This window comes from Chinchilla lanigera, unplaced genomic scaffold (genome assembly GCF_000276665.1).
Source record: "Chinchilla lanigera isolate Chin_1 unplaced genomic scaffold, ChiLan1.0 scaffold00144, whole genome shotgun sequence".
Classification (NCBI taxonomy): Eukaryota; Metazoa; Chordata; class Mammalia; order Rodentia; family Chinchillidae; genus Chinchilla; species Chinchilla lanigera.
Genome location: NW_004955545.1, coordinates 1,876,787 through 1,893,065, shown reverse-complemented (window position 1 = coordinate 1,893,065; position 16,279 = coordinate 1,876,787). Strand labels below are relative to the sequence as shown.

Sequence of the window (16,279 nt, the reverse complement as noted above, 5' to 3'; positions counted from 1 at the left end):
ACCCTGTCTTGAAAAAAAGGCAAGAGTATTGAGTATAGTCTCACATTTTTAAAAGATCATATTGGTTCCTATGTGAACATTGAATGGAAGGGATAAAAGTAATGGTAAGGAAACTAGTAGGGAATTGTAATAATTTAAATAAGATGGTGGAAATTATTAGACAAAGGTTGTAGGAGACTTCTGTATGAATGTTCAGTAGGTTGGTGATACTATGTACTAAGACAGAGAAGACTGGAAAAAGGAGCAGATTTAGGGGAAAGCACAAGTTTGCTTTTTCATACATAGTTTTTGTTTGTTTTGCTGTGCTGAAGTTTGAACCCAGGCCCTCACACATGCTAGGCAAGCCCTCTACTCTTGAGCTATAGTCCTAGCCCTCTAGCATGTATGACTTGAGGTATTTATAGAAGGTTGGTATGGTGATAATCATCAGGTATTGGATATGTTGTTCTGAGGCTCATTAGAGAAGTTTTGGTTGGAGATCAGAGCATTTTGCTATGATTTTTTTTTTCTTCTTCTTTTTTTTTTGTCTTTTTGAGATAGGGTCTCACTATGCAATTCAGGCTGACCTTGAGCTCACTTTCTAGTCCAGGCTGGTCTCTTTCTTTTTTTTTCTTTTCTTTTTTGTCTTTTTTGAGACAGGGTCTCGTTATGCTGTTCAGGCTGCCCTTGAGCTCGCTTTGTAGTCCAGGCTGGTCTCGAACTCGCAACAATCCCCCTGCCTCAGCCACTCGAGTGCTGGGATTACAGGCATGCGCCATCATACCCAGTGCTATGAATTAATTTTTGAAAACTTTTGTTTAGTAGTGTCATTCACTAAAAATGAAAAGAGCTTCTGGGTAAAATGGAGTTTGGTGCTGACCCTTAAAACCTATGCAACTTAATTTTTTAGGAAAAGATAAAGGTAGCTTGATAGAGGGTGACATAGATGGTCTAAAGCTGCTCAGTTGTAGACATAAAAGGATGTCATTAGGATACATGTAGTAATGCTGGTTCTAGTTTATTATCCTTTGTTTCTTTTGCTCAAAATTTGGGATAAATCACACAATAAACACTTGCAGGAAAGTCTATGGTACAAAGTGGAATGAAGAGGCATTTTGAACAGAACTGCATTACTCCTTGCCTTTTTGCATTTAGTTTTGTGTTAGTGTATACTCTGCTCAGTGCCTACTTGGTATTGGAAAACATTTGTGTACTTTGAAAAATAATGTCTGATCCAACACAACCTTCTAATTGTTTTGGTAATACTCTTAATTTATCAATGATGTATGAGTTATTTCACTATATAGAAATAGATCGGCAGACATACTGTGTACATGTGTGTATCACAAATGTATAATTGAAAGTGATGAGATTTCCCTAAGGAGAATCTGGACATTTTTACATAAAAATTTAGAATTCTGAACTGTGTATGGTGGCACATGCCTGTAATCCCAGCACTTGGAAGACTGAAGCAAGAGGATCACCACAAGTTTGAGGCCAATCTCGGTACATAGTGAGTTCAAGGCCAGTCTGAACTACATAGCAAGACCCTGTCTCAAAAAACAAAACAAAACAAAAGAATACTGCTTGAAAAAAATAATAACAGAGTAGGAATGGGAGCACACACCTATAATCCTAGTACTCTGGGAGGCTGGTGTAAGAGAATCTAAAGTTTAAGACTAGCCTCGGCTGGGCCAGGTTTATAGCTCAGCAGCGCAGTGCCTGCTTGGCTAGCGCAAGGTTGTGAGTTTGATTTCCAGTACAAACAAACAAAAAAGACCAGCCTAGGCAGTTTATTGACTTAGCAAGACCCTGCCCCACCTAAAAAAAAAAAAATGGACAAGGGCTGGAATGTAGCTCATTGTATATATAGATCATAGGTCAATCTCCAGTACCACCAAAAAATAGTAATCAGAACATCAAGCAACAATCAGTCCATATTTCCTGGATCTGACAGGCCACCTTTAGGTGGTGCTTGCTTTCTGGTTTGCCATGGTACTCACAGTTTGTTGTGTGATGTATCTGGCCTTTTTTCAGCAAGAAAAAGAGTTTGAGTTTGAGAAGTTTATAAAAAATGAGGAAATTAAGGTGATGATCATGTGAGATACCAAGATATGTTGTTGAATGTATCATCTACTTGGGCATTGAAATCACCCGAAAGGACACATAGCGTGAAATGATGAATGTGAACTTGGGATTGAGGGTCCTCAAGGAGATAGCAGGGAAATCTAAATGTGCTGAAACATCTGATTTACACTGGGTGTGGTGGTGCACACCTGTAATCCCAGCATGGCTGGGGCAGGAAAATTGTGAATTTGAGGCCAGCATGGACTGCATAGTAAGTTCAAGTCCAGAATAGGTGAGTGTGATGGCGCAGGCCTATAATCCCAGCACTTGGGAGGCTGAGGCAGGAGTATCTGCTTTAAGAATTAAGAACTCTTTTCTCTCTTTTTTTCTTTTTCTTAAAAAAAAAAAAAAAATTGCACAGACCTGAGTGCAGTCATTGTTCAGTTACCAGTTCTCTATCACCAGCTGGGTGAACTAAGTTCAGTTCATTTCTGTTACTACCTAGAGTTAGTAAATACTTCAGAAGTTAAGAGCAAAGTCTAGTGGAGAGGGAGGATGGGGAGGGCTAAAAGTCTTTTTGCAGCCTGTAGGTCCCTCAGTCTTAGGACTGAGAGTTGCCCACCTCCTCTTTCTTACTGAGAAGGACGGTAGAGCTGTTCTCAAGTATAACCTTGGGAGATTCTCCTTTTCTTGGAGGGGCAGGCGTGAGCCCTCATAGCCTGCCTTATAGTTTGACATAGCTCAGTACAGACTCCCAGCCATTAATCTTGGGGACTGTGATGGTCTTACTGCCTCAAGCCCGAGCATGCTTGAGTGGAGGGAGTTCTATCTTGCCTGTCCCCGAGGTTTGACTTAATTGGACAAGGTATGACTTTCAACCCTTCTAGTTCCCAAGGAAGATGTTGAATATTGTGATTCCTGCTGGATCATCCAGTCATTGGTACTCCTGCAAAGCAGGGTTAAAGAGGGGCAATGGGCTGTCCAACTTTGAGCTCCAGGAGTGAGGGAGGGGCTGGTTGGGTGGCTCCCTTGGTGGGTTTAAGTTGGGGGAAGAAGTGGAACATAGTCTTTGCTCTTCCATTCAGCCCCACACAGCAGATATTCTAGGAGTTCTTGTCTTACTTAGGGAAGGTGGGGGACTTTGCCTCAGGCTTCGTTCTTCTGGCACTAGTGACTGAGGATCCTGCTCTTTGTCATTAGGACTGAGTCTTAGCCACCAGGCCCAGAATTTCAGTGTGTAGGAAGAGCCAGGCGGCCAAGCAGGGCTCCAGGGTTTTGTGGCAGGAGAAAGGGATGGAGGAGCCCATAGCTTAGTGATAGAGTTCGGTGGGAGCCACCCTTCTTATCTTGAGGAAGTCCCTGCTTACCATCCTTTTCTTCTTGACTTTTCTCAGCCTTTATGCCATAGCAAGGAGAAATTGATGAGGGATGGGTACCTAGGATTTGGGAAAGAGGGCTGAAACTTCAGGTTCCTGAGGGGAACTGTAAGGGTGGGGATGAGCTGGGGGTTGAATACCTGGGTCCTGAGCAGGGACGTGGGGACTTGATCAGATCCCGGCTCATTTCTGTCAAATTGTACCATTCTCTTTTCCTCCCCAAAGGAAAGAATAGGCCTTTAACACTAAACTCTGCTCCCTCGAACCCCCTACTTTGGTTCTTTCTGTGAACCCAGGAACTAACTCGTTCCTTGGTTATGTGTTTTTATTATGATCTCTTTTCTTACAGTAGCTGTTCCGAATCACTTTGTGCCTGCTGTGTGCCAGGTGTGAGGAATGCAGCCATAAATAATGTAATTTCTGCCTCAAAGAATTTCTAGTTTAGCACAGACATGTAGAAGTAAGTATTGATAATTCCTAATATTTGAAAAGTGAAGGACTCACTTTAAGGATGTTGAGAAGAAATTTTAAAATTTAGCCTCCAAAACATAAGGAGTAAAGAATATTTCTTACTGAGAAATGAATTTACCATGGGGTTGTGGTACTGTGCTCGGTTAGGGACCCAAGATACGAGACTCGAAAAATAGGCAGGGACATATTAAAAAGCCTCTTGCATATATGACAAACACATCAAGGATTTGGAGCTTACCCTGTAAGCAATTAAAGGTTAAGGATTTTAAACAGAAGAACAGTTTGCTGAGATTACACTGACAACAATGTAAAAAATGGATTAGAGAAAGGAGTATCATAATACTTTGGAAATTATCCCAACAAAATATTATGAGGACCTAAATGTAAGTAGAAACAGAAGAGACATATCAGAAGTACCAATTAATAAGGAAACAGAGAAAATACTAAATGATTCCCAGATATTGGGCAATTGGTTGAACAAAGATTCACCAAAAGAAGAAAGTTAAAAATAGTTTTAAGCCGGGCATGGTAGCGTACCTGAGGCAGGAGGATCGCTGAGAATTCGAGACCAGCCTGGGCTGCAAAGTGAGCTCAAGGCCAGCCTAAACTGCGAAATAAGACCCTGTATCAAAAAAACAAAAAGACAAAAGAAAAAGTTTTAGTTCCATTTTGTTTTGTGGGAAATAAGGATCTGTAGCTCATAAGAGAGGTCAAAGCTGAAGGTTTTACATAGGTGATTATTAAAGCCCTAAGAAGAAATGACAATAGAATGAACACAGAATTTCTTTTTTTGTTGGTTTTTTCAGACAGGGACTTGCTGTTTAATTTAGGCTGGTCTGTCTTGCCTAGGCTGACCTCAAATTTGGGGTGACCCTCCTGGCTCTACTTCCCTGTTCTGGGGTTACAGGCATGCACCACTATACCTGATTCTCACTGAGGGTTTTTTTTTTTTACACAGTCTTACCTTGAACTCGCTATGTATGTAGTTCAGGCTGGCCTCAAACCTGCAACAATCCTCCTGCCTCAGCCTCCCAAGTGCTCGGATTACAGACATGCTTTCACACTGAGTTTCTTAAGGGAATTTACAGTCAACATTGTCAATTGTTTTATCAGTTGGAAATAAACTGAAAATATATAGTTGGCTTTGGCAGTAGGTTTTTTTGTGATCTGAGAGCAGTTTGTATAACAAATGTTAGGTTTTTGGACACCGAGTAACAAATGGGAATTGAGGCAATATAGATTAAATTTTTATACCTTTACATTTTATTATTTCTCACCTTTTTCTGGTAGTAATTCTTACTAGTTATTTACTCTTTCCTCAATGATTATAGAAATTATTGATCACCTTTGGGACATCATTATCCTGGACAATTTAAGTGATGAAATAGTAACAGTATTAGGCTATAATCTTGAAGATCAATATCCACAAGTCTATTTTGTTAAAAATAAATGACTAAATAAATACATAGAGGATAAAGAGCAAATATTCTTTACAGAAAAATTCAAAATGATATATGTAGACTATCCCCTATTAAGAGGTAGAATTTAATCCTCCTTTTCTTGAACATGGGCTGGATAATAATGACTTACTTCAAAAGAATAAAGTGGGCAGAGGGAAAAATAGTAACTTTACACAGAAGAGTCCTGATAAACATAAACTTAACCAAGTACAGGATTGACCTTACCTATGATAAGACCTATGTTGTAATAGATCTTACACCTGTGTTGTAATGTGATAAGAAGGAAGCTTCATCCCGGTGTATGTTGTCCAGAAACCAGTCTAACAGGAAAAAAATGGGACTTCCTACAAAATTCCTGGTCAGTATTGCTGAGAGGTATCAAGTGCAGGGCATGGTGGCACACATTTGTTAGTCTCAGGACTGTGAGAGGTTGAGGCAGGAGGATTGCAAGTTCCAGTCCCTCCTGAGTGACTTAGTGAGATCCTGTCTCAAAATGAAAAAATAAAAGTGCTAGGATGTAGTTCATAGATACAGGCCTGTGTTCACTCCCACCTTTCAAAGTGGTATCAAGGAGCTTAAAAAACTAGAAAGATTGAGAAACTGTCACAGATCAGAGGAAAGTAAGGGACATATGACAACTGAATACAATATGATAACCTAGATTGGACCCTTTAACAGGAAAGGGATATTAGGTAGAAAAATTAGTGAAAGCTGAATAACATCTAGAATTGCATTAGTAAAGAAGGCCAATATTAATTTCTTAGTTTTGAGAACTGTACCTGTCATAGCTGTGTAAAGTGTTAGCATTAGTTAGGAGAAAGATATATGAGAATTCATCTTGTGCTATCTTTGCAGGTTTTCTGTAAATCTAAAATTATTCCAAAGTAACAAGTTATTTTAGAAAGCACAATCCAGGGCTGGGGATATAGCTCAGTGGTATAAGTGCTTGCCTGGCAAGCCCTGAGGTCATGAGTTTGATTCCTGGTACCAAAAAATAAAAATAAATAAAATAAAAAGCACAATCCAAGTTATTAAGTAAAATGTCTCTCAAACTGCTAAGTGATTATAGGAAAACTAAAGACTCTTCACTATTTCCCTTATGTGGATTTATCATGTTTTGGAGTTTGTTTTAGCAGGGAGTGGTAATAGGGATTAAACCTAAAGATTGCTGAGCTACATCCCCAGACATTTAATTTTTTTGTTTTGAGGCAGGATCTCACTCACCAAGTTCCCTGGGCTGACCTAGAAGTATCAATCCTTCCGCTTCAGCCTGCTGACCAAGAGATTACAGACTTGCCCCGCACCCCACACCCAACAGAGCAGATATATTTGATAAGTAATGTTGATGTAAATTTCAGGAAAAATAAGTAAAATCATATTAACAGCACAGGCAAAGCATTACATATCTAATCAGTTCTGGGTTGTTTTTTTGTTTTTGGTTTGTTTTGTGGTACAGTTGAACCCAGGGCCTTGGCAAAGAGCTGCATCCCAAGCTCTTTTTTTGTTTCAAGACAGGCTGGGCCCAAACTTGTGATCCTTCTGCCACAGCTTCCCAGAGTTCTGGAATTATAGATGTGCACCACCATACCTAATTGTAACTGGCCTTTTATAAATTGTATGCATGAGATTATTTGCCTATTTTCCTAACGTGTATATTGTTCTGTATTAAAAATGAAAGTCTTAATAGTCTAAAGCCAGGCATGCCTATAATCCCAGCACTCAGGAGGCTGAGGCAGGAGGATCACAATGAGTCCAAGGGCAGTCTTGGCTACATAGTGAGTTCAAAACCAGCCTGAACTATATAGTGAGACCCAGTCTCAAACCAAACCAAAAAAAATCAACACTTTATGATCAGCTTTTAGCAAACAAAGTTGTAGTGAAATTACACACTTAAGTGAGGCTAGGTCTTTTTTGGTTTCATCTAATTCCAGTAAGTGATTCTGTCCAAGTAATCTATCTCTGTTAGATAGACATGAAATATATCTAGTGAGAAAGAATATCCATTCTGGTATGTCAGAGATTCCTTTTTTAAGCATTTTTGACTCATGGCTATCTGTATTTGTCAGAACTGGTGAGCTTATTTCCAAAACAGACAAGGCAGTAGGGTCAGGTATCTTACATTTAGCTTTTACAGCTTCCATAGGGTAAAATAACCAGACAGTGGGACATTATTGAAGGTGATTTACTGCATGTATTATGCATTATGTGTTTGAATGTTGTTAACTACTTTGTACCCTCCAAATAAATCGGAACTAGATATTTTTGTTTAGAAAAGAATATATTTTAGAGTTTTTCTAGAATTGTGTCCAAAATACATTCATAAGTAAAATGTGAACATATGGAAATAAAACCAGAAAATTGTGATTAGTATAGCTCTGGGAATTTCCAAAGGGATTACATTTCACTGAATGATATGATTTGGACATTATGAGAAGTAGCGTAATTAGGAGAAAAACACTGACTTTTTAGCTTAAAAGTCAACAGTACAGTCTCTGAATCATTCTCTTGTAGTACATTTAGTTGGTGAGTCAGACAAAATGTATTGCTTTCTGAAAATATATTTCCCACAATTGGAAGCAGCTGCTTTTATTGTAGATCCAGCTTTTGTCTCACCAATCAGCTCATTGACAAGAAGCTTCCAGGACTTCTGTGATCTGTGAACCATAGCAAAAGACTCAGAACTTGACTCTGGAGAGGGGGGGAAACTTAACCAAAAGTTTCCAAATAGTTCATTATTTTATGTTCATATAGATTACCATGATAACCATTTATATTACACGTAGTTTTCACTCCATTATTGTTTTAACAGGCATTCCTAAATAGTGTTAATTTATAAATAACAAAGTAAAAAGAAGTTTTTAAAAACAAATATTTTGACCTGGGCATGGTGGCACATGCCTGTAGTTCCAGTTATTCAGGAGGCTAAGGCAGGAGGATTGCATCTTTTAGACCACGCTGGTCAAAATTTTTTAAATGTTTAAATTAAAAGGGATTAGGGATATAGGTTGGTGTCAAGCACTTGCCTGTTGTGCTTGAGGCCCAGGGTTCAATCTCCAGTACCACAAAAATAAGTAAATAAATAAATTTTTTAAATCAAAAAATAAAATTTTATAAACATCTAAATTTTAGTGGGAAAGATTGACTGAAATGTTATAAAACATTTTTGTTCGTACTTGGGATGGAACTCAGGGCTTGCCATGCCATTAAATGCTCTTAACTCTGAGCTATATTCCAGCTAGAACTATTTTAAAATATATTGTTTCAAATTTTATGGGGCTGGGGATATAGCTCAGCTGCACAGCACCTGCCTGGCAAGTACAAGGTCCTGAGTTCATTTGCTAGTACCAAAGAAAAATAAATAAATAAATTTATATCATCTCTTTGAACTAATCGTTAGTATCCTGGTAATTCTAGCACACTTAATCTGTTTTGCCATGACTTACATAAAGATATTTGTAGCATTGGAAACATCAGACATTCTGCTCATTTAAATCATTTCCCTGCTGTGTGGTACTTTGCAGTTGAATTCCAGACAGGGTGTGTCCAAAATCCATACTATTTTAAGTAATAAAAGTTAAAATAAAATAGTAAATTTAGAGTGAAAGAAATATATGTTTTATCCAGCCAAACTGTTGGGTTCATTTATTGTGTTCTTTTAGTGATTCATATTCTGCACCAGGAAATTCATTTTTCAGCCTAAAATCTTCAAAATTTCAATGAAATAATTATGTTTAATCTTTTTTCTTATGGTTTGTTTGTGATGCCTTCATCCCATTTTTTCCCCTTCCCTACACCATTACTATTATCAGTGGGAATTTTCTTTATTCTAATATCTTTGCCCATTTAACTCTTTCCTCACACCCAGGCATCTGTAAGTTGTAAGAATAATTTTTTTTTTTTTAATCTTTGATGTCTTTGCATTCCTCCTATAGAGATTTCAATCAAGATCTTTTGAGACAAGTCAGCCTCAGAACAGCTTCTTGGTCTCTGCTCATTTTTGTGTATAGATTGCCAGATTCTTGTGCCTAATTGATACATTCTCTTTTCCTTTTTCATCTTTCTGATATTGTTACCCATGACTTCATCTTACTGTTTTGCTGTAAAATTATTCTTTCCCCCTTTTTTTTTTCTAAATTGACACAAATGTCTTCCCAAGACCTGTCTTTTATCTTTAAAAAAGCTCACCAAAGAATGGCCAAATAAAATTCAGAGTCTATAATCAGAACTACTTCAAAGTAGTTTCCTCTGTGTATTATTCCAGTTTGTGATACTGTTTGTGATTTTCCCTTCTTAGTAGTAGTCTGCCTTCTTACTTACCTGAATGGGAGGGGTGTATTTCCAACAGAGAACAATTATGTACTCCTCTTAATTAATATATAATTTTTATGGTAAAGTCTGGTTTTATTTAAATATATCTTGTTCTGTGATTCATCCGTAATTTCTGCTTCATTTATATGTGTAGAATTTCTAAGCATAGTTCCGAGGCTCTTACTTTGAGTATTGAGAGACCCCAGAGTGTTTCTACCCCAGAATTTTGCGAACTGTGGAGTTCTTATTTGTATTCTGGGTTTATTTATCTAATTATTCATCTTTACAGTAAATTTAAATGAGAAATGATGGAAACTCTCTAATATCTCTGTATTCTTTAAGAAAGTATCAGATTTTCTTGAATTGGAACATCAAACTGGATTTTCTTAAACTTGGAGGGTCTTCCCACATCCTTCCAGACAGATCTAAAATTATACTGTTGAGACATAAGCAAACATTCCTCACTTGATAGAGAAAGCAGTAAAGTAGCAACCCCTGTGGAAACCCCTGTGGAAACAACCATGATTTAAAAGAACTACATGGGGGAAGCAGAAAAGTACTTTGTTCCCTAGTAAAGAACTGAACAAAAGGCTGGGGATACAGCTCAGCGGCACAAGCGCCTGCCTGGCAAGCGCAAGGTCCTGAGTTTGATTCCCAGTACAAAAAAAAAAAAAAAAAAAAAAAACTGAAGAAAAGCTCAGGAAGCTTTTGCATCAGACTTTCACTTGGGCATATCTGGTTTTATTGCTATAATCCAGGATATAATCCCAGCTCTGTGCTGTGTGGAGTTACTATGGTGAAGAGTCAGTGAGTTGGAGATTCATTTCAGAGGAACTATCGCCTCTTCTACAAGCACCTACCGGCACTGCAGGGACTTTCTTATGAGTACTCCCTAACTGGATTAATTTTGTATTTAAGATAAATGGTTGAAATTCTAGATTAGTTCCAACTCTAGTTGGACGTCTCTCTTTAATTTTTATTTTAATACTGAGTGTTAACCTAACCATGTTAATGACATAAGTAAATATTTAAGGTATAAAAATTCTATGGTGAAGCTAGGGTAGCTCATTGTTAAAGTACCTGTTTAGCGTGGACAAAGCCCAGGGTTCAATCCCTGTCACCAATAATAAATAAAATAGACACATGAACCAAATTAAAGCTCTCCCTGAAAACTAAATAGATTGATGTTCTGTAATAAGCATAGGGAGCCAATTTATATAATAACTAACATTTTTTAGTATTGATTGGTACAGTTTAGATATTTACAGTCATACTCATCATAGGGAATTTGTACCTGTACCTGTAATACCCTTTTTTCCCCATTCCCCTCCAGAAAACTAACATTGATAAAACACTTTAAATTTTGTAAAATGATTTTGAGATTATGTTGTTTTGATACTCAAAACAACTTTGTGCTTTACTATGGAGGCAGGAGAATTGCTGTGAATTCAAGGCCAACTTGGGCTATATAGTGAGTTCAATGACAAGCTGGAACTCCTAGTGAGACTTTTTCTAAAAACAAAAACAAAAACAAAAACAGAGTGCTTAATTAATTCAGGTATGTTTACTTGCCTTGATCCTGTAAGTTGTTGCATATTCAGGGATCAAACCCAGGAGGGTGCCTTTCTCCATACTCCGTGCAATTTATTCATACTGTACTATGTACTAGTGTAGCATGCTACACTCAACTCTGCATTTCATTTTGTTTCAGATTTGGAAACAGGTATATGGGTCTTCGTTGAAATAGATAAGCTGGTTCTCTCTGTACATTATCTTATTCTTCTCTAGCCACCCAGCTGCACAATAGGACTTACAAAACAGTGGCTTTTTGGCAGTAGTGAAGATAATGTTTGCTGATTTCATATGATTTCTGCTGCTAGGCCAATTTTAACATACAGTACTTTTGTACATTTTTAGCAGGTTGCTACTTCTTATACATAGTTGACAGCATTACTTTTCTAGTCGTAAACTTGTTTACTTTGCATCATTGGGTAATTTTTTTTCAGTATCCTCATTCTCTTACTACTTCTACAACACTGTTTTCGAATGAAAAAGATTCTAAAGCTGATGATCAGGCAGGCCATACAGATTTCTGTCTCAGGGATACAACTTTATTCTCTTTAAATGTGGAATACTGTTAACAGCTCTGTGCTGTGTGAAGAGGGAATTCAAACCAACTTTCAAAAATGAAAAGTGAAAACCTTCCTAAATGAAGTTTTATTCCAGTCTCTTATTAAATCCTAAGAATAGCCTGCTGGCCTCCATTACTTTCAGGAAATGAAAAATGGCTCAAAAGCTAAGTGAGCTAAGCCATCTCTCTCTCAATTGTTTCAGTTTCTCAGGAATTGCTGTACAATGCTGCCAATAACGATCTCCGGGGATCTGACCCCCATTCCACCTCCCACTGCCTCCTCTGCAGCTCCAGATGCCACCAAAAGAAGGAGCTTTGAAGAAAGTGCCTGTACCCTCTTTTACCCTGAGGTGGGTGAGGCCAGGCAGGGTGATTCTCAGGATATCCTGATGGTCAAAGGTATAGTTGAAGCCTTCATCAAGAGTTTCTTGAAGATGACCAAGAAATTTGGGAAACGTTAGCAAATAGTCTAGGAACTGAAGACAGAGCTCACGAGTGGATGGCACAAATGCCACCTGAAATGTAGTACATGATGACATACATACCCCTAAATAAGCTCCTTGAGGGCAGAGACTATTAAAATACTGTCTTATAATTTCTTCTCCCACCCTGCAATATCTAGAATAGTATTGAACATATAAAAATATACTTAATATATGTTAGTTTATGACTGAGAGAAAAGACTAAAAAGTGCTCTCAAACTCCTTTTTTTCCTGGTACTTAATCTACAATCGTCCATTCATCAGGAATGGTGATAGAGTTTAGTAATGTCTCAAGCTTCTTGGCCACTGTTGTCTTCTGTCTTGGCTGTGTGTCTGAGTAGGGAATATATATCTATTCTGTATATAAAGTTTTCAGTTAATACTTAAAGTCTTCATTGATGGCTGGGCTTTTATTTCTTAGGTATTTTATTATATTTATCTCATTAGTGGAAATCTTACCCTATCTGAACCATACTCCAAGGGGATTTATTGTACTGTTGGCTTTTTAAATCCCTTTGTATCTGTTTTTAAGATTCAGTAATAAATAGTCTTGCTTCTTGAATAGATCTTATGTCAGTCATCAGTGTTTTAGAAGGAAGGTATATTGTCACAACTCTTGAATGGCTAGTCTTATATCTCACCTGGGCATTGCTGCCAGTAGCCTACTTAAAAGATTATTTACAGTGATGTGATTTAAGATACTACTTACTTAAAAGAAAGCTTATAGTCTACTATTTCTCTTAGAGAAAAGGAAATATTAGACACTTAACTCTGTTCATTTCTTCCATCCCTATGTTTTCCTTCAGTGATTTAGTCACTTCTTCATTAAAGAGTTTACTCTGATTTAGAGACAGATCTTAAAACTCTCATCTTCAAGTACTAGATTTCTTTATCTTTTGTGTCTCCAATTATATGTTAGAATTTTTTATTCATGAATTTTTTAATGATAAAAGTGAACATTTCAAGTGCTACTAGATTTTTTGTTTTTGGTAAAAATAAGACGGACATTAATTATGTATTTTCAACAGTTGGTTTTTTTAGATTATGAGGAAACTAGTCTAACAAGAATATTTTATTCAGGAAAATAATCTTCCTGAAAAATATACCTTCTCTTGAACAAGAGATAGTTAAATATGCCACATCATTTGGGGATTTTGCTAAAATTAATTAAGACATTTTGAAAGGAAGTTGAGTTTATTTTCATGACCTTTTATATATAAAGGAACCTGATGTCTACAGCTTTAAAGAGTTACTCTGTTCATGGGTAAATTAACCAGTTCTTGCAGAATTTTTATTGATCAAACCAATGTGAAAATTATTTTTATGAATTGGATACAGTGTCTGCATTTAAGGTCCAAGTCTTTACTTTTTTTCTTTGATTCTATTTTATGAAATACTTAGGTAGGATCTGCTTTTCTCACATTAACTGTTCCTAATTAATTGTATTACAAGTTTTATTTGTGGGTTTATATGAATTTTTAATAAAAGCAGGAATGGCTTTGGTTAGAAGATTGCTAGTAATTTCATATTTTTAATAATGCTTCATAGTGGTGATACATAAAAATTAAATTGTATATGCTGTTCATCTAAAACTAGTTTTCCCTTTGCTAATGTATGCAAAGAATTTTATATACAGGAGAAGTTATGTGACACCTGGGAAATTCTGTCGGCAACATCTAGTGTGGTTTGTCCTCTACTTATTTTCCTCTTATTGTCAGTTTACAAGTTATATTATTACAGGGAATGGCAGTGGCAACAGCTAAAATACACAGTTCTGACACAGAATGGTTTGATACTGTTAGACATGAGTTTTCTATGATTTCTATCTTTTTAGGTTCCCAGTCAACCTCAGATAAACCTTCCCAGCGACCTTCAGAGAGCACAAACTGTAGCCCTACTCGGAAGAGGTCTTCGTCTGAGAGCACTTCTTCAACAGGCTAGTGCTATTTGTTTTACCAGATTTTCAAGATGCTTTCCTAACTCACTTGTAATGACTTACAGTATAGTATTGTAAAAAGAAAACTAGTGAGTCAGATGTGGTACATACCTGTAGTCTCAGCACACTCGGAGGTTGAGGCAACTTAATGACTTTCAAGACCTTGTCTCAAGGCAGGTGGGTGGGGGTGGGGGAGAGGGTTGATGGGGATGGGGATGTAGTTGAATGCAAAGGCTCCCTCTACCATGGAAGGAAAGGAGGAAGGGAGATATTGATATGTGAGAACCAGTAATAATATATGTTTTTGTTTTTGAAACAGGGTCTCAAAAAATTATTCATGTATTATTTTTTGAAGCAGAGTCTTGCTTTGTAGTTCAGGCTGGCCTTGGACTCACTATGTAGCCCAGGCTGGCCTCAAACTCAGTGATCCTCCTGCCTCAGCCTCCTAAGTGCTGGGATTATAGGTGTGCACCACCATGCCTGGCCTGTAAAATTCTTTATTTAGTGAAATAATAATTTCCAAAATAGCATTCACAGATCTCTTACAACAACATGAGAAGAACCTGTGTTAAAATTTATTTTTAGCCTCAACTTTTTAATTTCTTTCTGTATTTGTATATTTCAAAATGTATAAAGCTGGGTACAGTTCAAGGCCAGCCTGAACTAAAAAGTGAGACCCTGCCTCAGAAAATAACAAACAAGCTGACCAAATAAACTATAACATATTTGTGTAATTTATCTAAAGATTTAGGGCTGGGTTGTAGTTTAGTGGTAGGGTACTAGGTTCAATCCCCAGCACCATAAAAACAAAACAAAAAACAAAACACCAGGTATGGTGGTACATGCCTGTAATCCCCACACTTGGGAAGCTAAGGCTGGAGGATTGCAAGTTCGAGGCCAATCTAGGTAACAGAAATTTAAGGCCAACCTGAACTATGTATGGTGACCTTATCTTTAAAAAACAAAGACATTTTTTTCCTTCCTTTTTTTCTGTCTCCTCTGCCTTTACTCAGAATTAAATAGTAACAGATAATTTTAAATGTATTAATGATATCAAGAGAGAAGCGCATAGTAGGTTCATTTCAGGCAGTGTAATATATGTAAAGCAGAAAATAGTCTGTTGCAGAAAATAAATAAATAGAACAGTGTATCTAGAATAAGAACAGTTTTTTAATGTGAGGCTGCAAAGATTAGTGGTAGTGATCCTTAAACAGTCAAGCTGGGTGTGGTGGCACACGCCTGTAATCCCAGCACTTGGGAGGCTGAAGCCAGGAGGATTGTTGGGAGTTCAAGACCAGCCTGGGCTACAAAGTGAGCTCAAGGCCAGCCTCAACTGCATAGTGAGACCCTGTCTCAAAAAAAGACAAAAATAAATAAACAGTCAAAAGTCATAGTGTTTAAGCAAGGAAGTAACATTTCTTAGTTTTCTGACTTTGGTTAGTAAATCTCTTATGACTTCTGAGAATATCTCGTTTTTTTCATCAGTGTAAGACTTCATTGTCAAATTTTATTTGTTGAATTCATTTGGTGATTAACTTCAACATTCCAGAAGCTCTTTGCTAGAACCATTGTGCCAAAGGTACAGTGGAATTTAAACAGTAGCAATACTTTTATCTTTCATGCTGCTTTACCTCTGTGGTACCTTAGGAAGACTCTCAGACTCTAATAATAATGATTTTTTGTTGTTGTTGTTCCAGGAATTGAACTCAGGACCTCACACTTGCCAGGCAGGTGCTGAGCCACTGAGCTATATCCCTGGCCTCTAATAATAATGAATTTTAGTTTATACACATTCTACCTGAACTAGGATAAAAATACTCTGCCTGCAGACCAAATGCAGTCCAAGACCTGTAGTCTGTCCATCTGTGCTGTCCCTCTATCTGTGCTGTCCCTCTTTTCCACCCTACTGCTCTGCAGCTCTCAAATTAGGAGTTTGTTTTTTCACATTTTCAAAGGCCTGTTAAATCAAGAACAGCAGGGTGTTGAGGTGTACACCTATAATCCCAGCACTGGGGAGACTGAGGCAGGAGGATCACTGTAAGTTCCAGGGCAGCCTGGACTACATAGTG

At 37.4% G+C, this 16,279-nt stretch overlaps 1 protein-coding gene across 3 annotated transcripts in view; it reads left to right on the top strand.

Annotated features, from left to right (window-relative positions):
• Ash1l (ash1 (absent, small, or homeotic)-like (Drosophila)) overlaps positions 1-16,279 on the top strand; it is a 171,752-nt gene that overhangs the window by 57,591 nt on the left and 97,882 nt on the right. For all 3 annotated transcript variants that reach the window (XM_013508235.1, XM_013508236.1, XM_013508234.1), the window contains exon 4: positions 14,109-14,210. In XM_013508235.1, coding sequence (XP_013363689.1) covers positions 14,109-14,210 — 102 coding nt within the window. The remainder of the gene's footprint in view (positions 1-14,108; positions 14,211-16,279) is intronic.